This window comes from Oryx dammah, unplaced genomic scaffold, assembly GCF_014754425.2.
Source record: "Oryx dammah isolate SB20612 unplaced genomic scaffold, SCBI_Odam_1.1 HiC_scaffold_1, whole genome shotgun sequence".
Taxonomy (NCBI): Eukaryota; Metazoa; Chordata; class Mammalia; order Artiodactyla; family Bovidae; genus Oryx; species Oryx dammah.
The window spans coordinates 71,343,048-71,366,787 of NW_024070185.1; the positions used below are offsets into that span (position 1 = coordinate 71,343,048).

General features: G+C 40.0%; 1 protein-coding gene across 2 annotated transcripts in view; it reads right to left on the minus strand.

The window, feature by feature from the left end:
• Positions 1 to 241: 241 nt before the first annotated feature.
• KCTD9 (potassium channel tetramerization domain containing 9) overlaps positions 242 to 23,740 on the minus strand; it is an 83,503-nt gene continuing 60,004 nt past the window's right edge. Inside the window, exons 10-13 of one of the 2 annotated variants that reach the window (XM_040243317.1) lie at positions 6,335 to 6,440; positions 4,919 to 5,052; positions 4,344 to 4,415; positions 242 to 2,140 (exon numbers count right to left, since the gene is read on the minus strand). In XM_040243317.1, coding sequence (XP_040099251.1) covers positions 4,374 to 4,415; positions 4,919 to 5,052; positions 6,335 to 6,440 — 282 coding nt within the window. In that variant the 3' untranslated portion in view covers positions 242 to 2,140; positions 4,344 to 4,373. The remainder of the gene's footprint in view (positions 2,141 to 4,343; positions 4,416 to 4,918; positions 5,053 to 6,334; positions 6,441 to 23,740) is intronic. The other variant, XM_040243316.1, reaches the window with a different exon arrangement.

Genomic DNA, 23,740 nt, shown 5'->3' on the forward strand with positions numbered 1-23,740 from the left:
CAGAGTAACACAAATGAGTTACTGGAAGACAGCCTTTTTTGTTCAGCATTAATGAAATGTCTGTGTTGTTAGCATGGTGGATTTTAAAAGGAGGATCATAAAATAAAACATGCTTCAAGAAATAAGTTTAAAGGCACTTTCTTCTTTTTCACACAGACCCTCCAGGCTTGTCTTAAACGTATACTGAAGAAATTAAGTAAATCTGGAAAGTTCTAATTTTCAAAGCAAGACAAGAAACGCCTTTTCAACATTTCACATCGTTTATTAATGCAGGACACATCAGATCCAAAATCTGCATTTTCTAAGCATACTGTGTTTGGATCTTTCAGATTCTTCTGCAGGTTTAGGTTATGTCTACAGAGGTACCTTTAAGTGGATGAACAACACATTCTCTAATTATTGAAAATATAGTACAGAGTGAAATGATTTAAATATAATATAGGCACATATTGATTATGAAAATAGATTATCTCTCAATACAATACTTCTCTGTCTCAGTAAAAATAATAAAGCAAAGAAAATAATTCATTTCTGAAGTTGCTTTCCTTCGCCTGTAAAGGTCTATCTCCTCCCACTTATGCATATGTACCCTTTACTGTTAAGGAAAGCTTTGCATATGTATAGAAGAATAAGCTATGTAAATACTGAAGACATGTCATTCTCCCACAGGAGACAAAGTGGGTTTTAATGATTCCTTGCCTCACACGGATGAGTCTGGAGAATTCAGAACCCATTTGGACACAGCTTACATCCCTGCTCTTGGGGTCGACATAAGGACACACCAGTTACTGGTAAGGAAATTCAGGCCCTGCCCCTGCAGAGCAAGTGACTCGAGGAAGCCAGGCTAAAATGTATTAAACTACAACACACCAGAACTATAAGAACCAAGGTGCTGACTAAATTGGCAGTCCATCTTGGAACCAGCCAAATCTCTTTATTTCTATTTAAGCTTTTTGGTAACTACAGTCAAACTGTCAGTTTAAGATTCTTCATTCCCCACTGCAGGGTCAGAGCTACAGTTCTGTTGACTTCTAAAAGATGAATCTGCCATATTCATTCATATTTTATAGCTTTGATGGCAGTGGGTTTGGATTTCACACCTATTTCCAAGCTGGCCTTGTTTATCTGGCATTTGAGTTCAATGAATGTTAATTATGCACCTTCGGTTTTTGGTTTTCAACTCTCTTCCTATGCTTGTTTTGACTATACAGGGAGGAAATTAAGCGAGTAGTGTAAATACATAAAATTGCCTGGGCTGGCATGGAGTGGAACTTGCAAGTTGAAAACCTCAGTTAAAAGCTGTAGGTAAATTGTTCACCATCCAGAGAGTTCCACTGCAAATTTAGCTGACAATGATGTATATATGATGTCTCTTTCCTGCCACTCTATCTCAATCAGTAACAGGGTTTCTTTAATTTAGCTACTGTTTTGTACTTTAAAAAAACATTCTTAAAATGAACCTGAAAAGAGAGCCTTGGGGAGTCTGATCTTACCATCTTCACACGGTGTGACAAGTATTCAAAGTAGGAGAGGCCCCACTAAAGCTATTTAGAAACCTGAACAACTTCTGCGAAATTGTAAAGTTCAACAATTTAAATATCCATACTGCATCTAGAAAGTCAATAAATATAATTGCATATGTTGTGCTTTTCATAAATTAAAATCCTCAAATGCATTTCAAACCCAGATGGTATTTCAACATCATGCCTATTTAAAAGCAAATATAATAGATACTATTTATTCCTGGTTGCAAGGCCACCAGGCAAATCCCCCTACTCCACTCCAAAGGCAGCAATCTAATCTAGCTTCCCTAAATCTACTGAAGGAGTGCTTCTCTGTTAAAAATCAGAATGTGGGGGGGGAAAGTCACTTTTTCCCCCTTATGCACCTCTGAGAACAAGCATAATCCTCTAAATGTTTTTTTAACTCCCGTACAGTGTTATTTCTTCTAGGTAACCGAGTGGGTGGGGAAAGAAGAGTGATAACTTTTGTCGTCTTCGACAACTTCCTCCCTCCAGGCCTCTCATCTGACGCTCTGTGACATGTGTAGTGGCGTCAGCATCTCTTCAAAGATGGCGCCCTTCACGTTGGAACCCCTCAGGTTGGCTTCTTGAAGGTCACACCCAGACAGGTCACAATTCTGCAGGACACAAACAGAATTCATGGAACTAACAGATTAAAGGGCTTCTTTGTTCCTTCTTAAAATGGTTCCTGGGGCATATCAGGAAAAGGTTCCTATAGAATAAAACTCAGTTATTTCTGGAAAACTTTCATAAGTTTTAGGAGAAAGCCATATTTTCTTCTATCTGTATTTTTTCTCTCTAGTTGATGCTTACTCAGGCTGACCACCACAAATATATATAAACAAAGGTCAATGATGAAGCATGTCCCTTTTGAATTTTAAGCATTTAAAATCCAGAATGTAAAATGTATCTAAACAATTTTATGGGCTTCCCGGGGAATATGGGGCTTGAATGGAAGCAGCTCCACTGCCAGAGAAACTCAGAGGGTCTGAGCATCAGAAACTGATTTCTGGGACCTGAGATAATCTTTATTCTTTTTCTAAAAATTTATATTGGAGTCTAGTTGATTTTGGAGAAGGAAATGGCAACCCACTCCAGTATTCTTGCCTGGAAAATCCCATGGACAGAGAAGCCTGGCGGGCTTACAGTCCATGTGGTCACAAAAGTCAGAGATGAGTTAGTGACTAAGACACACATAGCTGACTTACCATGTTGTGTTAGTCTCAGGTATACAGCCAAGTGATTCAGTTATACATCTCTTTGGGGCTTCCCAGGTGGCGCTAGTGGTAAAGAACCTGCCTGCAAATGCAGGAGATGTGAGTTGGATCCCTGGGTCTAGGAAGATCCCCTGGAGGAGGGCATGGCAACTCACTCCAGTATTCTTGCCTGGAGAATCTGATGGACAGAGGAGCCTGGTGGGCTACAGTCTATGGCATCGCAAGAGAGTCGGACACGACTGAGTGACTTAACGGTTTTACCACAATCCATGAACAATAATGAAAGGCATGGGGTGAGGAAGACTCAGATTTTTAAACAGACAAAGGGATTTTACTTCATAATTAAATTGTATCATGTAACTGCCTAACATTAACATTCTTAGAGTAAGGAATTGCCCTTTTTTAACCCCCCAATTATGTATACAATTCAGTGAGTTTTAGCAGATCTACATAGAGCAGTGTAACCACCACAACTGGTAGCTGCTTTCAAATTTCCCTTGAGATCACAGAGTGACAGATGGGACAGGGATTTTGGGGATGATGGTTAGAGAAAAGGGTGACTGCACATAACCTTTATAGGATAGAGGGTTAGCAGCTGCCCCAACAGTCATCCTGCTGATGACTCTTTGCAATCAGATAAAGGGAGGCTTTCTACTGTTTAAATAAAGAACTCACGTGTAGTCACATGCTAACTGAAACAAAGGAAAAAGATCCTCATCTTAGGTGATAGTAACAATATCTAAAAAGTTAAATAACTGTAATTATAATAGGTTTATACCTTCAGTCAAGCTGGTTCTTTTTGCCTTCAAGTTCAACGGGGCCTGCTACTATGCTGCTAAGAGCTATCAAGAGAACAAAGTGAATTCAGATGAAAGATCTAGATGCTGGCTATGATATAGGATCACTGAATAAAGGACTGTATTTTAGACCTTAGGACTAAATAAGACTGCATAGGAAGGAAGTATAGAGTGAAAGAAGGACAGACAAAAACACAGAAACAGTACTCTTAGTATAACGAAAAAAGAGCATGATGAAAACATTTAAAAAAAATCAACAAGCTAAATGTTAACATACTATTCTCTAGAATCCAATCTATGCCAGATTTCCTTGTGTAGGTCTGTATTGTTCAATACAGTACTTAGTCACATATAGCATTTTACATTTAAATGAATTTTAATTAAATACAATTTACAAATCCATCCCTCCGTTGCTCTGGCTCAATAGCCAGATGTGGCTGGTAGGTGCTGGACTGAATAGCACAGCCCCAGGACATGCCCATTGTTGCTGAAAGAGCTATCAGACAGTGATACAGACCCATTAACAGCTATGCAGTCTGCCAGCTCAATCTGCAACTCAAGATGATATATACCAGACAATTCTGATGAAAAAGATGACTGGCTGGACAGAATTAAAGTCTCAGGTTGAGATTCAAAAAAGAATATGATGCCAATTTAGAACAGGCTTTCCCTGAACCTGATTTCAAACATTTCAATTTCTCAACAAGTTTAAGAAATAATCTGACCCCATTTAATTCTGTTTGGAATTCAAATTTAAGAAAACCACACTCAAGTGGATTAAAAAAGCATATATCAAATGTATCTACCTAAGGGAGATCCAAGGAAAAGAGGAGAAATCAGCTCAGACTGAATGCCAGATGAATCTTCAAATATGCAATCTAGAAAAATGGTACTGATGAACCTATTGGCAGGGCAGGAATAGAGACGCAGAGAACAGACTTGCGGACACGAGGCAGGGAAGGAGAGAGCGAGACAAACAGAGTAGCACTGACCTATACACACTAGCTTGTGTAAAACAGATGGTGGGAGGCTTCTGTATAGCGTGGGGAGCTCGGCTCAGTGCTCTGTGATGAAAATAGAGGGACGGGGTGGGATGTATGTCTACCTATGGCTGATGTTGTAACAGCAAAAACTAACAACATTGTAAAGAAATTCTACTCCAGTTAAAAATAAAATCTGAACCTAGCATCTGTAACTTAGGTAAGCAGATTCTGCTCTGGAATTCAAGTTTGTTTAAACAAGCAACTGAAAGAAAAGCATTCCATCAGCCTGGTTGGCACGTTACCTGGCAGTATTGAACAGCCAACTAACTTGTTTTATTTCAATACATTTTGCAGGAGCTACTCAGTCATTCTGGATGAACAAAAACTCAGTGACTCACCTCCAAATCAGTTCCTGCCAGAGTTGCCCCTCTGAGGTTACAGTTCTTCAACTTTGCATTCTTTAAGGTTGCAACTCTCAGGTTAATTCCTGTCATTTGACTTCCTTCCATATCCACACCTTTCAGATTAGCACCTAAAGTGAATATATTTTAGGAGCAGTTGAACTTAAAAATATTTATAGTCATTTATCTTCAAAAGATGCAAGATGACCTAACAGGGATGAATGTCGACCTCTGCATCCTCTGGAAATGACTGAATTATAAATCTGTCTCTTGACCAATGCCCATACACATGGAGTTCTTTGTTAACAATCTGTTTGCTTATGCTATGAATTAAGAATTCATGTTTTAGTCTGTATTTTTGAGGGAGGAATTCAATTTGGTCCTAGAGTTTACACTTTTAAATATGCCTCCAAAAATTTATGGTGATAGAAATGAGTTATGTGTCTGCTGCTGCTAAGTCGATTCGGTCATGTCTGACTCTCTGCGACCCTCTAGACGGCAGCCCACCAGGCCCCCCATCCCTGGGATTCTCCAGGCAAGAACACTAGAGTGGGTTGCCATTTCCTTCTCCAATGCATGAAAGTGAAAAGTGAAAGTGAAATCACTCAGTCGTGTTTGACTCTTCGTGACCCCATGGACTGCAGCCCACTAGGCTCCTCCATCCATGGGATTTTCCAGGCAAGAATACTACAGTGGGGGGCCACTGCCTTCTCCATATGTGTCTTCTAGATATACAAATAAACAAAAGGACAACTTCATGGACAGAACAAAGCAATAAGGAATTCATAAACAAAACATTACATTCAAAAGTGACAAAAAACTGCCTGGCTTTGTGCAAACTGAAGTTCTTCATTTTGGTCCACAATTAAGACTGTGGTGTTCTGTTATGGTGCCCTGGGGGAAGGATGGAGGAAGGGATAGTTAGGGAGATGGGGATGGACAGGTACACACTGCTATATTTAAAATGGATAACCAACAAGGACCAACTATATAGTATAGGGAACTCTGCTCAATGTTATGTGTCAGCCTGGATTGGAGGGGAGTTTAGGGGAGAATGAATACATGTTTATATATGGCTGAGTCCCTTTACTGTCCACCTGAAACATTCACAGCATTGTTAATCAGCTATATTCCAATATAAAATAAAAAGTTTAAAAAACAATGCTGTTCTGTTTGAACATTTAAGATGCCCAACTGAAGCTTCCTTAAATACTGGAGGCCAGGTTTCCTGAGTTCAGCATGCTGCTTTCCATTACTGAGACCAAACAATGGCTTAGCCCTTTGCAAATCCTCTAAGACAGAAGAAATGTTCCTCCCTAGGGTTATATCTTACCAGTAACAATTATTTTGCTGGACTTTTTACATAATGGTGTGTTTTTACTTTAGAGAAGGTAATTAGAGAGAGACTCTTACCTTCTAAATTGGCTTTGAGACCAGAGGGATCTTCAAAATTACACAGCTTCAAGGATGCTCCCTCTGCATTAGAACACAGCATCTTGACGCCCTGGAGATTTGCACACTGGCCAAGGAAAGAGTAAAGTCTGTGTTTATTATGGTTCAGAATTTTGTTTGGACTACAAAAAATTGGCTCAAACAGTTAAAAAAAGAAAAAGAAAAAATATCTGATATACTCGCAATCAACTATTTTGTTTACAATAATTGTGAGTTTTTTAAATAGTTGTTTTAAAAGAAAAAAAGCCAAATAAACAATAGCATTCCTGCTTTACATGAAAAGAGTTTAGATAAAGAAGCTGGGGAGGGAGGACCATGACATCCCTATTTCTATTTTTATAAACAGCTCAGCTCATGACAATGTAACAGTTAATGTCTGAAGAAAGCATCAAGTTGTTAGGGATCTAGATCTTATTACTGCAGGAATGAAATTTCTGATGCTCAGTAATGTTGTCACTACCTTCATTTCAAAGGTTGGACTGCTAAGGCCAGCAATGAAAGGTGCCATCTAGCTACAAACACCACCAAGTTGCTTGTAGGGTCTTTCTGTACCAACCATCGCTCCACAACATTGTCAACCCTGAGTACCCAAATGGCAGTTCAAGATATAAAGAGGAAAAAGTCAGAAAGTACATTTTGGAACTTTAAATTCAATGCCATCAGGTCTGATGTCTAACAACTACTGGATATGGCAGGAAGCGATCTATAAAGTCAGTAATAAAGTTAGACCTTTGCTAATTGGGGCCAAAGTAGAAGGTAAAAAGTATTTTAAAAACCCTCAGACATTACAGAAATGATCATTGCAGTTGTTATTATAATCAGATCAATGATGAAATCTAACTGTCTAAGCCTGATTAGGGCTTCCCTTGTAGCTCAGTCAGTAAAGAATCTGCCTGCAGGGCAGGAGACCTGGATTTGATCCCTGGGTCGGGAAGACCCCTGAAGAAGGAAATGGCAACCCACTCCAGCATTCTTGCCCAGAAAATCTCATGGACAGAGGAGCCTGGTGGACTGCAGTCCATGGGGTTGCAAAGAGTTGGGCATGACTGAGTGACTAACACTTACTTACTTAAGCCTGATTAAGTTATGTGATAACCATACCAAGAAAAATCCTTGTCTCATAAATGCAGTTTTATTCACCCACAGCCAATTCTAGTGAACAGAAGCTAAACTACAGACCATTTCAAATCACAGATAACTGACAGACAGGTTTGCATTTCCATCCATGCCTGTGCTTTAACATGAGTTAGTTCAGAAGCTCAGACTGACAGGTAGGATAATGAGGACCTAGAAGATAACTCAAAGATGATTAGATTTTATGTACTTGAAAATATATTGTAATAGGACAGGATGGTGATATCTGAAAATAAATCTCTCTGGTTCTTAATGTAATGCTCCCAGGTAGAATATAAGTATTATCAAAAGTTCCCAAGGTTATTATGTAAGTACTGCTCTCTACTCAAGGCTGTACTATGAATTCTCACAAAGAAATATATAAGAAACTCAGTGAGATTTGTCTTCAAAAACTGCAAAAAGTATTTCACCCTCTATTCATCAAATGGTAAAAGCAGGTCACCAACAATGACACCTCAGAATGCAGCTACTAAGGAAATCAGCACTATAGTTAGAAGATTTGGGCTATTTACTATATCAAGGGGCAGTGGTTTTGATGAAAGCAATTATTACTGTTTTTGAAAACGATAATGATATTAAGATTATGCTTAGAGCTTCCTTGGTGGCTCAGTGGTAGAGTCTGCCAGCTAATGCAGGAGACATGGGTTTGATCCCTGGTCCAGGAAGGTCCCACATGCCATCGGGCATCAAAGCTCGGTGCACAACTACTGAGCCTGTGCTCTGAAACCCATGTGCTGCTAACTACTGAAGTCCAAATGCTCTGGAGCCCATGCTCTGTAATAAGAGAAGCCACCGAAATAAGAAACCCATGCACTGCAATGAGAGAGCAGTCACCACTCACTGCAACTAGAGAGAGGCCTACACAGCAACAAAGACGCAAAACAGCCAAATAAATAAATAAATAAAACTATTAAAAAGCAAAAGATTGTTTGAAAAAAGGTCCTTGTCTTTAAGAGAATAAAATATTTACAGGTGAAATAAGCTGCTTCAAAAATACTCTGTAGAGAGGTATAGACCATATAAGACTGTTTAAACACTGATACTGTTGATGCTGAGTAATGGAGATACAAAGGGATTCACTACACTAGCTCATTTTTGTCTATATTCCACATTTTCCAAAGGAAAAAGTCATCAAAAAAGACATAAGGAAAAGAAAACACCTGCTTTAGAGTCTAGCTCTAATGCTGCTAACAAACCAGCCTTTGAGGCTTGGGTAAGGGCATGTTTAGGTTTCTTAGTCTGTAAGACAGGGTCATACTCATCATCAGTGTCCCTTCCAGGTCTTACCATCTGTTAAGTCTTGCACTGGGAATGTGCAATGGATTCATAAAAGCTGGATTACTATACCAGCTTCTACACAGCAGGCTAAAGTCAATAATGAAAGGCAGATCAGGCAGAAGACACATTGTAAAGGCACTGACAGAACAAAGGGTGCAGCTCAGTCAGACATGAACCCTGATAGCAGCTAAGGTCACCTTGATTGACAGCAGAATTGGAGGGTTCCTGCAGAAAGGTTTCACAGCCCATAAGGGATCAACAAGGGGAGAAGTCAACAAGTGGGGTGGGAACATCAGGTGCATCTTGTGCTTCAGTTCAGTTGCTCAGTCGTGTCCGACTCTTTGCGACCCCATGAATCACAGCACACCAGGCCTCCCTGTCCATCACCAACTCCCGGAGTTCACTCAGACTCACGTCCATCAAGTCAGTGATGCCATCCAGCCATCTCTTCCTCTGTCATCCCCTTCTCCTCCTGCTCCCAATCCCTCCCAACATCAGGGTCTTTTCCAATGAGTCAACTCTTCACATGAGGTGGCCAAAGTACAGGAGTTTTAGATTTAGCATCATTCCCTTCAAAGAAATTCCAGGGCTGATCTCCTTTAGAATGGACTGGTTGGCTCTCCTTGCAGTCCAAGGGACTCTCCTCTCAAGAGTCTTCTCCAACACCACAGTTCAAAAGCATCAATTCTTTGGCGCTCAGCTTTCTTCACAGACCAACTCTCATATCCATACATGACCACTGGAAAAACCATAGCCTTGACTAGACGGACCTTTGTTGGGAAAGTAATGTCTCTGCTTTTCAATATGCTATCTAGGTTGGTCATAACTTTTCTTCCAATGAGTAAGTGTCTTTTAATTTCATGGCTGCAGTCACCATCTGCAGTGATTTTGGAGCCCCCCAAAATAAAGTCTGACACTGTTTCCACTGTTTCCCCATCTATTTCCCATGAAGTGATAGGGCCAGATGCCATTTGTTTTCTGAATGTTGAGCTTTAAGCCAACTTTTTCACTCTCCTCTTTCACTTTCATCAAGAGGCTTCTTAGTTCCTCTTCACTTTCTGCCATAAGGGTGGTGTCATCTGCATAGCTGAGGTTATTGATATTTCTCCCAGCAATCTTGATTCCAGCTTGTGCTTCTTCCAGCCCAGCATTTCTCATGATGTACTCTGCATAGAAGTTAGATAAGCAGGGTGACAGTATACACCCTTGACGTACTCCTTTGCCTATTTGAAACCAGTCTGTTGTTCTATGTCCAGTTCTAACTGTTGCTCCCTGACCTGCATACAGGTTTCTCAAGAGGCAGGTAAGGTGGTCTGGTATTCCCATCTCTTTCAGAATTTTCCACAGTTTATTGTGATCCACACAGTCAAAGGCTTTGGCATAGTCAATAAAGCAGAAATAGATGTTTTTCTGGAACTCTCTTGCTTTTTTGATGATCCAGCAGATGCTGGCAATTTGATCTCTGGTTCCTCTGCCTTTTCTAAAACCAGCTTGAACATCTGGAAGTTCACAGTTCACGTATTGCTGAAGCCTGCCTTGGAGAATTTTGAGCATTACTTTACTAGTGTGTGAGATGAGTGCAATTGTGTGGTAGTTTGAGCATTCTTTAGCATTGCCTTTCTTTGGGATTGGAATGAAAACTGACCTTTTCCAGTCCTGTGGCTGAGTTTTCCAAATTTGCTGGCATACTGAGTGCAGCACTTTCACACCATCATCTTTGGATCTGAAATAGCTCAACTGGAATTCCGTCACCTCCACTAGCTTTGTTCATTGAGATGTTTTCTAAGGCCCACTTGACTTCACATTCCAGGATGTCTGGCTCTAGGTGAGTAAGTGATCAAACCATCATGATTATCTTGGTCGTGAAGATCTTTTTGGTGCAGTTCTTCTGTGTATTCTTGCCACCTCTTCTTGTGCTTAGCTGACCTTATATCCTGTGGACACTGCAATACATATGACTCTTCATCAGCAGCCAATTTCAAGTGCCAAAGACAGTCACTAGTTTTTACTGTCACAGCCCCCACACTCTGGGCGGTGACTCCTCAACATGAGCCATTTTAATCAATAAACTTGCAGTTCTGCAGCACTTCAGTATGTATCAGTTAAAATTACATAGGCCATTGCAAGACAAAGTTGGCAGAGTAAAAGGACCTTGAACTCGTATCTTATGAGCACACCAAAATCACAGCAAATGACTATCCATAAAAATGACTGGAATCTACCCAAAAAAGATACTCTATATCCAAAACACATAAAGAAGAAACCACGAGATGGTAGGAGGGGTGCACTTATAATACAGTCAAACCTCATACCAGCCAGGTGGGCAACCCAAGACTGGAGAATAATTATATCACAAAAGTTCTCCCACAGGAGTGAGAGCTCTGAGCCCCACCCCAGGCTCCCCAGCCTAAAGGTCCAGCACTGGGTGGAGGAGGACCACAGAGCATTTTGCTTTGCAAGCCAGGAGGGCTTGACTGTAGATTGAGGGAAACAAAGGGGACAATGGGAAGGAGATTCAACTCTTGGAGAACTAAGATAAGATCTTACACACACCGGAATCCAGGTCAAAAGCACTGATTCCATAGAAGCCTGGGCTAAACCTACCTGCTAGTCTTGGAGGGTCTCCTAGGGAGGTGGCAGGTGGGAGGCAGTTGTAGTTCTCACTGGGTTAAGGTGGTGGTGGACATAGTGGCAATCTTTGTGAACTCCGGCTGGAGGCAGACATCTTGGGTCCTTGACACCGAGACCTGGCCCCACGCAACAGCATGTAGGCTCCAGTGCTGGGACACCTCAGGCCAATGAAACAACAAGCCAGAAATATAGCCCCAACTATCAGCAGACAGGCTTACTGAGCCCACAGAAACCTCTAGACATGCCCCTGGACATGGCCTTGCCCACCAGAGGGCCAAGACCCAGCTCCACAGACCAGTGGGCAGGCATGAGGCCCTCCTTCCAGAAAGACTGCACAAGCCTCTAACCAGCCTCACACACCAGGGGGCAGACACCTGAAGCAAGAAAACTATGATCCTGCAGAACTAGTCCATAAATATGAGTCAGAAACTACGCTGAGATCAGGCTGGTCCCTGGCCCTTAATGATGAGAAGGGAGTATACTGCTAGACACACAGGACAGCCCCCAGAGGGTCACTTCCCAAAGGTTGAGAAATGTTACTAAGCTACTACATACATAAGAAATACAAATAGAAATTTAAACAAAATGAGACAGCAAAGGAATATATTCCAGACAAAAGAACAAGATAAAACCTCAGAACCACTAAGTGAAGTGGAGATAGGCAATCTACCTGAGAAAGAGTTCAGAGTAATGATCGTAAAGATGATCCAAGAACTCTGGAAAAGAATGGATGCAGAGAGAGAAGTTGCAAGAAATTCTCAGCAAAGAGAAAATACAAAGAATAAACAGAGTTGAAAAATATAATAACTGAAATGAAAAGCACACAGAAGGAATCAACAGCAGAATAAATGAGGCAGAGGACAAGCAGAGAGAAGAATTGTCTTCTAGTGAGTTGGAAGACAGACTGGTGGAAATCACTGTTGCGGAACAGAATAAGGAAAAATAATGAAAAGAAATGAGGACAGTTTAAGAGGCTTCAGGGAAAAATGTCAGATGCATCAAGAACTGCATGATCAAGGTCCCAAAAGGAGATGATGGAGAGAAAGGGCTTGAGAGAATATCTGAAGAGATAACAGCATGGGAAAGGAAATAGTCATCCAAATCCAGGAGGCACAGGGCATCCCGTTCAGCATTAACCCAAGAAGGAACATGCACAGACACATAATCATCAAACTGACAACATTTAAAGAGAAAATATTAAAAAAAACAAGGGAAAAGCAACAAATAACATACAAGAAAATTCCCATAAGACTAGCAGCCATTTTCTTACGAGAATCTCTGCAGGCCAGAAGGTAGTGGCATGATATGTTAAAAATTATGAAAGGGTAAAACCTACAACCAAGAATACTCTACCCAGCAAGACTCTCGTTCAGATTCAACGGGAAATCAAAGCCTTTACAGACAAGCAAAAGAATTCAGCACCTAAGAGAACTCAGCATCAGCTTTACTACAAATGCTAAAGGAACTTCTCTGCAAAGAAAAGAAAAAGCCACAACTAGGAACAAGAATATTAGGAAACAGGAAAGCTCACCAGTAAAGGCAAACATACAGTAAAGGTAGGAAATCACCACACACAAATATGATAATAAAAACCAGTAATCATGAGAGGAAAGGAGTACAAATGCAGAATTTTAAAAATATATTTGAAATTAAGAGATCAGCAACTTAATAATGTATCCATATAGACTTCTATATCAAAACCTCATGGTAAGCATAAACAAAAAAATCAGTAATAGATATATACACAAAAAAGAAAAAGTAACCCAAATACAACATTAAAGATCATCATCAAATCACAAGACAACAAAGGAGGAAAGGAAGAAAAAAGACCTACAAAAACAAATCCAAAACAATTAACAAAATGGCAATAAGAATATATTGATAATTATCTTGAATGTAAATGGATTAAATGCTCCAACTAAAAGACAAAGAATGGCTGAATGGATACAAAAATCAAGACCCAGAGATATGCTGTCTATAGGAGACCCACTTCAGAGCTAGACACATACAGACTGAAAGTGAGGGGGTAGAAAAAGGTATTCCATGCAAATTGAAACCAAAAGAAAGGTGGAGTAGCAATACTCAAATCAGACAAAACAGACTAAAATGAAGACTGTTACAAGAGACAGCGATGCACCCTACATAATGACCAAGGGAATAAATCAAGAAGATATAACAGTTACAAATATATGTGCATCCAAAATAAGAGTACCCCAATATAAAGCAAATGTTAACATACATAAAAGAAGAAATTGAGACTAACACAATAACAGTGGGAGACTTTAACACCCCACTTATATCAGTAGACAGAACATCCAAACAAAATCAGTAAGGAAAACCAGGCCTTAAAAGAAACATTAGACCAGATGGACTTAAGTTGATATTTATACAGCATTCCATCCAAAGTAGCAGAATACACATTCTTCTCAAGTGCACATGGAACATTCTCCAGAATTTATCACATGCTGGGCCACAAAGCAAATCTTGCTAAGTTTAAAAAAACTGAAAATTGTATCAAGCATCTTTTCCAACCATAATGCTATGAGATTAGAAACCAAATCCAAGGGGAAAATAAATTACAAAAACCACAGACATGTGGAGGATAAATGATATGCTAGTTAACAACCAATGGATCCCTGAATAAATCAAAAAATATCAGAGCCAAATGAAAATGAAAAAATGACAATCCAAACCCTATGGGATGCAGCAAAAGCAGTTCTAAGAGAGAAGTTTATAGCAATAAAAACTTACCTCAGAACAAAAGAAAAATCTCAAATAAACAACCCAGTGTTACACCTAAAGCAACTAGAGAAAGAACAAAACCCAAAGTTAGTAGAAAGAAATCATAAAGATCAAAGCAGAAATCAATGAACTAGAACTACAGACTAATAACTGAAAAGATCAATGAAACCAAAAGCTGGTTCTTGGAAAAGATAAAAAAAAAAAAACAAAAAAGAACACCTGATGAACCTTTAGCCAGACTCACGGTGGGGGGGGCGGGGGGAAGAAGGCCCAAAGGAATAAAATTAAAAATGAAAAAGAAGTTACAACAAACACCACGGAAATGCAAAGGACCATAAGAGACTACCACAAGCAACTATATGCTGATAAAACTAGCAACTTAGAACAAGTGAACAAGTTCTTACAAAGGTACAATCTTGCAAAACTGAACCAAGAAGAAATAGAAAACATGAGCAGACCAATAACAAGTACTGAAATTGAATCTGTGACTTAAAAAACTCCCAACACACAGAAGTCCAGGAGTATTAAACATCTATTAAACATTTAGAGAAGAATTAATAGTTATCCTTCTGAAACTTTTTTAAAAAAACTGCAGAGGAAGGAGCACTTCCAAACTAGCTCTGTGAGGCCAGCATCACCCTGCTACCAGAATCAAAGATACCACACAACACCATCTTTCTAGATTCCAGATGCATGTGTTAATATACTACATTTGTTTTTCTCTTTCTGACTTACTTATGGAGAAAGAAACATCAACATATATACACTATCATGTGTAAAAGATGGATAGCTGGTGAAAAGCTGCTATATATTATAGGGAGACCAGTTTGGTGCTGTATGATAATCTGGAGGGATAGGATCAGGGGAGGGGAGGGAGGCTCAAGAAGGTGGTGATACATGTATTATTATGGCTGTTTCATGTTGCTGTATGGCAGAAACCAACAAAAATTATAAAAACTAAAATATGAAAAAAGAAAAAAGATACCACACAAAAAAGAAATTATAAGCCAATATCACTGATGATATTGAACTAGACACGGAACAACAACTGGTTCAAAATTGGGAAAGGAATACATCAAGGTTGTATATTGTCACCCTGCTTATTTAACTTAAACGCAGAGTACATTAGGCAGTATGTTGGTCTGGATGAAGCTCAAGTTGGAATCAAGATTGCTGGGAGAAATATCAACAACCTCAGATATGCAGATGACAAACACCCTAATGGCAGAAAGTGGAAATGAACTAAACAGCCTCTTGATGAAAGTGAAAGAGCTGAGTGAAAAAGGTGGCTTAAAGCTCAACATTAAAAAAACTAAGACCATGGCATTCAGTCACATCACGTCCTTCATGGCCAAATACATGGGGAAAAATGGAAAACAGTGACAGACTTTGTTTTGCTGGGCTCTAAAATCACTACAGATGGTGATAGCAGCCATGAAATTAAAAGATTCTCCCTGGAAGAAAAGCTATGACAAACCCAGAAAGTGTATTAAAAAGCAGAGACATCACTTTGCCCACAAAGGTCCCACTAGTCAAAACTATGGTGTCTACAATGGTCATGTACAGATGTGAGAATTGAACCATCAACCCAGAATATTCACTGGAAGGACTGATGCTGAAGCTCCAATGCTTTGGCCACCTGATGCAAAGAGCCGACTCATTGGAAAAGACCCTGATGCCAAGAAAGACTGAGGGCAGAAGGAGAAGGGGACAACGGAGGATGAGATGGTTGGATGGCATCATCAACTCAAAACATGAGTCTGAGCAAACTCTGGGAGACAGTGAAGGACAGGGAAGCCTGGCTTGCTGCATCCCATGGAGCTGCAAAGAGTTAGACACGACTGAGCAACTGAACAACAAATCACTGATGAACACAGATGCAAAAATCCTTAGCAAAATATTGGCAAACCAAATCCAACAATGCACTAAAAGGATCACATATCATGATCAAGTGGGATTTATCACAGGGATTCAAGGATTTTTCAATATCCACAGACCAATCAGTGTGATTCACCATATTAACAAATTGAAGAATGAAAACCTTATGATCATCTGAATCGATGCAGGAAAAGCTTTTGATAAAATTCAACATGGATTTATGATAAAAACTCTCCAGAAAGTGGGCATAGAGGGAACTGACTGCAACATAATAAATATGTGTCAAACCCACAGCTAACATCATATTCAATCATGAAAAGCTGATAGCATTTCCTTTAAGATTAGGAACAAGACAAGGATATTCATTTTCACGACTTTTATTCAACACAGTTTTGAAGTCTTAGCCACAGAAGAAAAAGGAAAAAAAGCTATATTGAAAAAATAATACTATCACTGTCTGCATCTGACATGATACTTTACATAGAAAATCTTAAAGATGCTATCAGAAAACTACTAGAGCTCATCAATAAATTCAGATAAGTTGTAGGATAGAAAATTAATACACAGGAACCTATTTTATTTCTATATATTAACAATGAAAGATCAGAAAAAGAAAGGAAACAATCTCATTTACCACTGCAGCACAAAGAATAAAATACCTAGGAGTAAACATATCTAAGGGGGCAAAAGACTAGTACTCAGAAAACTATAAGAAGCTAGTAAAAGAAACTGAAGATGATACAAACAAATGAAAAGACATACCATGTTCTTGGACTGGAAGAATACTGTCAAGATGACCATACTACCTAAAGCAATCTACAGATTCAATGAAATCCTTATCAAATTACCAATGGCAATTTTTACAGAACTAGAACAAAATTTAAATTCGCATGGAAGTGCAAAAGATCCCAAATAGCCAGAGCAACAGAGACACCAAAGATGGTGGATTAGAAGGAAGTGCACTCGTCTTCTGTGAGAACACCAAAATCACAATTAGTTACTGAACAACCATCAACAGGAGGATGTTAGAACCCACCAAAAAAAGATACTCCATGTCCAAGAACAAAGCAGAAGTGGCAAGAAGACGGTAGGAGGGGCACAATCAGTTTTAAAATCAAACCTCACACTCCCCAGAGACTTGGAGGAAACAAACAAAATCCTGTGCACAGCAGGACCCAGCGAAAGGAGCAGTGACCCTCCACAAGAGACTGAGCCAGACCTCCCTATGAGTGTATGAGTGTCTCCTGCAGAGGCATGGTGAGCAGTGGCCTGCCACAGGGACAGGGGCACTAGCAGAGCAGTCCTGGGAGGCACGGCATATGGCCTAAGTCCTCTTGGAGGAGGTCGCTAATAGCCCCACCACAGAGCCGCTAGGTGGACAATCCACAAACTGGAGAAAAAACAAAAGACGTTCTTGCACTCTTGTGAAAGTTCTAGGCCCCGCAAGAGACTTCCCAACATGGAGATCTGGCAAAGGGGCAGGGAATCTGACTTTGATGGCCAGCAGGATTTGATTAGAGAACTTCCCCAGAACCAGGGAAACAGAGACTCTGGGAGGGCACAGAAAAAGTTTTCTGTGCACCAGAACCCAGGAGAAAGGAGCAGGGGCTCCACAAGTGACTGAGCCAGACTCGCCTGTGAGTGTCTGGGAGTCTGCAGCAGAGGCGTGGGTTTACAGTGGCTGCTGCAGGGTCAAGCGCACTGCTAGCTGTAGTCCTGGGAGGCACAGCATGCTGGTATAAGTCCTTTCGGAGAAGGTTGCCTTTATACCTACCATAGTGTCTATAGCCTATGATAGAGACTACAAACTCTAGGACTGGGCCACCTCAGGCCAAACTATAGGGAGGAAGCACAGTCCCACCCATCAGCAGAAAACCGGATTAAAGTTTTACTTAGCGCTGGCCCTGCCACCAGAGCAAGACCCAGTTTTCCCTACAGACAGTGCCTCTATCAGGAAGCTTATACAAGCCTCTTGTCCTCATCCATCAGAGGGCAGACAAAATGAAAATAATAATCACAGAAAACCAACCAAAATGGTCACATGGATCACAGCCTTGTATAATTCAATGAAACTATGAGCCATGTCATGCAGGGCCACTTAAGATGTGCAGGTCATGGTGCAGAGTTCTGACAAAAGGTGGTCAACTGGAGAAGGGAATGGCAAACCACAGGATTCTTGCCTGACGAACCCCATGTCCAGTATGGAAAGACAAAAAGATATGGCACTGAGGGAGGAACCGTTCTGCCGCACCTCCCACCCAACCCCCAGGGTAGGTAGGTGTTCAGTATGCTACTGGAGAGGAGTACAGAAAAACTCCAGAAGGAATGAAGAGGCTGAGCTAAAGCAGAAAGGATGCCCAGCTGCAGATGTGTCTGGTGGTGAAAGTAAAGTGCGACACTGTAAAGAACAATATTTCATTGGAAATATTGGGAAATCCAGTATTAGGTCCATGAATCAAGGTAAACTGGAAGTGGTCAACAGGAGATGGCAAGAAGGAACACTGACATTTTAGGAATCAGTGCACTAAAACCAGAATGGGTGAATTTAATTCAGATGACCATTATATCTACTACTGTGGGCAAGAATCCCTTAGAAGGAATGAAGTAGCCCTCATAGTCAACAAGAGTCCAAAATGCAGTACTTGGGTACAATCTCAAAAATGACAGAATGATCTTGGTTCGTTTCCAAGGCAAACTGTTCAACGTCACAGTAATCCAAGTCTATGCCCCAACCACTAATGCCAAAAAAGCTGAAGATGAATGGTTCTATGAAGACCTGTAAGACCTTCTAGAACTAACACCAAAAAAAAGATGTCCTTTTCATTATTGGGGACTGGAATGCAAAAGTAGGAAGTCAAGAGATACCTGGAGTAACAGGCAAGTTTGGCCTTGGAGTACAAAATGAAGCAGGGCAAAGGCTAACAGAGTTTTGCCAAGAGAACACACTGGTCTCAGCAAACACCCTCTTCCAACAGTATAAGAGATGACTCTACACATGGATATGACCAGATGGTCAATACTAAAATCAGATTGAATATATTCTTTGCAGGCAAAGATGGAGAAGTTCTCTCTACACAGCCAGCAAAAAGAAGACCTGGAGCTGACTATAGCTCAGATTGTCAGCTCCTTACTGCAAAAATCAGATTTAAATTAAAAAAAGTAGGGAAAACCACTAGGTCACTAAGGTATGACCTACACTATGATTATATGGTAAAAGTGACAAATAGATTCAAGAGATTACATCTGATAGACTGCCTGAAGAACTACAGATGGAGGTTTGTACCATTGTATAGGAGTTGGTGATCAAAACCATCCCCAAGAAAATGAAATGCAACAAGGTAAAATGGCTCCTTGAGTAGGCCTTACAAATAGCTAAGAAAAGAAAAAAAGTGAAAGTCAAAGGAGAAAAGTAAAGATATACCCATCTGAATGCAGAGTGCCAAAGAACAGAAAGGAGAGATAAGAAAGCCTTCTTAGGTAGACAATGAAAAAAAATAGAGGCAAACAACAGAATGGGAAAGACTAGAGATCTCTTCAAGAAAATCAGAGATACCAAGGGAACATTTTATGCAAAGATGGGCACAGTAAAGGAGAGAAACGTAAGAATCTCACAGAAGCAGAAGAGATTAAGAGAAGGTGGCAAGAATACATAGAAGAACTGTACAAAAAAAGGTGTTAATGACCCAGACACAATGGTCATTCACCTAGAGCCAGACATCCTGGAGTATGAAGTCAATTAGGCCATAGGAAGCATTAGTACAAACAAAGCTATTGGAGGTGATGGAATTCCAGCTGACGTATTTCAAATTCTAAAATATGATGCTGTTAAAATGCTGCACACAATATGCCAGTAAATTTGGAAAACTCAGCAGTGGCCACAGGACTGGAAAAGATTTCATTCCTATCCCAAAGAAAGGCAATGCCAAAGAATGTTCAAATTACTACACTATTGTGCTCATTTCACATGCCAGCAAGGTAATGCTCAAAATCCTTCAAGCTAGGCTTCAACAGTGCATGAACCAAGAACTTCTAGATGCTCAAGCTGGATTTAGGAAACGCAGAGGAAACAGATCAAATTGCCATCATCCGCTGGATCACAGATAAAAGGAATGTCAGAAAAACATATATTTCATTTACTATGCTAAAGCCTTTGACTGTGTGGCTCACAACAAACTTTCGAAAATTCTTCAAGAGATGGGAATACCAGACCCCTTACACAGGGGTTTGTTTGCTGACAAACCTGTGTACAGGTCAAGAAGCAACAGTTAGAACCAACATGGTACAACAGATTGGTTCAAAACTGGGCAAGGAGTATCTCAAGGCTGTGTATTGTCATTCTGCTTATTTAATTTATATGCAGAGTACATCATGTGAAATGCTGGGATGGATGAATCACAAGCTGGGATGGATGAATCACAAGCTGGGATCAAGATTGCTAGGAGAAATACCAATAACCTCAAATACGCTGATAACACTAACCTAAAGGGAGAAAGCGAAGAGGGACTAAAAAGCCTCTTGATGAAAGTGAAAGATAAAAGCAAAAAGCTGGTTTAAAACTCAACATTCAAAAAACTAAGATCATGGCATTCGCTCCCATTACTTCATGGCAAACAGATGGAAAAAAATGGCAACAGTGACACACTTTATTTCTTTGGGCTCCAAATCACTGCAGATGGTGACTGCAGCCATGAAATTAGTACTGAATATAGTTCCCGTGATTTACAGTAGGACCTTGTTTATGTGTTTTATGTACAGTAGCGTGTAAGTATTGTGTGTCTTTACAATTTTTTAAGTAAACTGAGATATAACCCAATGAATAGCCTACTAACACTCTCCTGGCACCTAACTATGATATGCTGGGTGACAAGGGCTTATAGAACTAGAGACCCAAACAGTGTCCACTTTCTCTGACCAAGTTATGATAATAAAAGAATCTCTTAAGACCAGGAAAGTTCCTGGGAATGGTGGGAGTTCCAGTGTAGCCCCTGCTAGGTAAGTAGATTGGTTCTTGCTACAGCTGTTTGGTTAGCTGGAAGGGCAGTCCTCTATCCAGGATGCAGTTAGTGAAGGGAACATGGCCAGAATGACCATGTGGATCATTCTCAGTGATGCAGTGGGTACCAGTTTACGAAGGTCTGTGGGCACTTTGGTCAGGAGCTTGAATTTTATTCTAAGTCAAGTGAGAATCTGCTGTGGAAATCTATATAGCTCCATTTCTCCTGTATATGTATCTCAAATATTTCTGCTGTGTTCACAAACGGGTAGAAGAAATAAGAGGACAGAATGAATAAACAGAAAGATGTTCAGACAAGGGAATTACTGGGTTACGATGCACTTGGAAGACTAGCATAAAAATTAGTTGAATCTATCTATTTTGGTACTATCAAGGACAGAAGGAGACAAGATGATAGAGTGTGAGGTTTTCATCTTAACCTTGATGAAGGAAACTAAGAAAGCAACCAAAGTGAGACATTTCCATGTTTTTGTCTCTGCAAACATTTAACCAAAGAGGTTGGACTTAGGGCAGGAAGAATGTTGAAAAAGAGAGGTGGTTGGGATGAAGGGTCAAATATAGGGGGGCTGAGATTTTCTCAAGGAAGATGAAAAAATGAAAGTGTAGTATCAAATCAACTGAAGGTCTGTCTCTGTATCAAGGTGTACATCAGAGAAGCATCAGTGTTGAGAGCAACCATTCTGTTCCTGATTGGATTAGATTTTGTGTTTGTTTCCATGAAATTAAAAGACGCTTGCTCCTAAAAGAAAAGCTACGGAAAAACCTAGACAGCGTATTGAAAAGCAGAGACATCATTTTGCCCACAAAGGTCCAATTCAATAAAAGCTATGGTTTTTTCAGTAGTCATATATGGATGTGAGAGTTGGACCATAGAGAAGGCTGAGCACAGAAGAACTGATGCTTTTGGAACTGTGGTGCTGGATAAAACTCTTTAGAGTCCCTTGGACAGCAAGATCAAACCAGTCAATCCTAAAGGAAATCAACCCTGAATATTCATCAAAAGGACTAATACTAAAGCCGAAGCTCCAATACTTTGGCCACCTGATGTGATGAGCTGACTCACTGGAAAAGACCCTGATGAAAGACTGAAGGCAGGCAGAGAAGGGGGCAACAGAGGATGAGATCGTTGGATGGCATCACCAACTCAATGGATATGAGTTTGCTCAAACTCTGGGAGACAAGGAAGGACAGGAAAGCCTGGTGTGCTGCAGTCCATGGTGGTCACATAGAGTTAAGACACTACTGAGCGACTGAACAACAACAAAGATAATGAGAAAGAAACTGGAGCTGGAGGAATCATGCTCCCTGACCACAGTAATCAAAACAGTATTGTGCTGGCACAAAAAACAGAAATATAGATAAATGGAATAGAACAGAAAACCCAGAAATAAACCCACACCTATTGTCAATAATGTGTGATAAAAGGGCAAGAATATACAATGAAGAAAAAGAGTCTTTTCAACATGTGGTACTGGGAAAACTGGAAAACTACCTAAGAAGGAAACTAGAACAATATCTAACATCACACACAAAACTAAACCCCAAATCAATTAATGGGGTTCTAAATGTAGAACTGGATGCTATAAAACTCCTAGAGGAAAACATAGACATAACACCCTTGTACATAAATCGTGACAGAATCTTTTTGGATTCATTTCCAAATGAATAGAATGATGAAAATAAAAACAAAAATAAACAAATGGGACTTAATTAAAAACTTTTGGACAACAAAGGAAACCATAAACAAAATGAAAAGACAAGCTATAAAATGGGAGAAAACATCTGCAAACCATGCAGCCCCCAAGGTCTTAATCTCCAAAATATAGAAACAGCTCATGCAGCCCAGTCATAAAATGGGCAGAAGAGCTAAACAGACATTTCTCCAAAGACGACATATAGATGGCAAACAGGTACATGAAAAGATGCTCAACACTGCTAATTATTAGAGAACCTCAAATCAAAACTACAATGAGTTATCACTTCATACCATTCAGAATGGCCATCATCCATCAAAAAATCTACAAATAATAAATGTTGGTTGGGAGTATGGATAAAAGGGAGATCTCCTACACTGCTGGGAATAGAAACTGGTACAGCCACTGTGGAGAACAATGTGGAGGTTCCTTAGAAAACTAAAAATAAAGCTACATATAATCCTGCAATCCCACTCCTGGGCATATATCCTAAGAAAACTATAATTCAGATTTATAAATGCACCTCAGTATTCACAGAGGCACTATTTACAGTAGCCAAGACATGGAAGCAACCTAAGTGTTTATCGACAGATGAACAAATAGAGAAGCTATGGTATATACAGACACACACACACACAGTAGAGTATTATTCAGCCATAAAAAGAATTTTAAAATACCATTTGCAGCAATATGGATGGATCTAGAGATTATCATACTAAATGAAGTAAACCAGGCAAAGACAAATATGATATTGTTTATATTTGGAAGCTCAAAAAAAAAATAATAAGATATAAATGAACTTGTTTCCTACACATGAAGGGACTCAGGCATAGAAAACAAATCTGTGGTTACCAATGGGCAAAATGGGATGGGAGGAGGGATAAATTAGCAGGTTGGGATTAACATATACACACTACTATATACAAAATAACCAACAAGGACCTACTGTGTAGCAAAGGAAACTGTAGTCAACAGTTTATAATAACCTACAAGGGG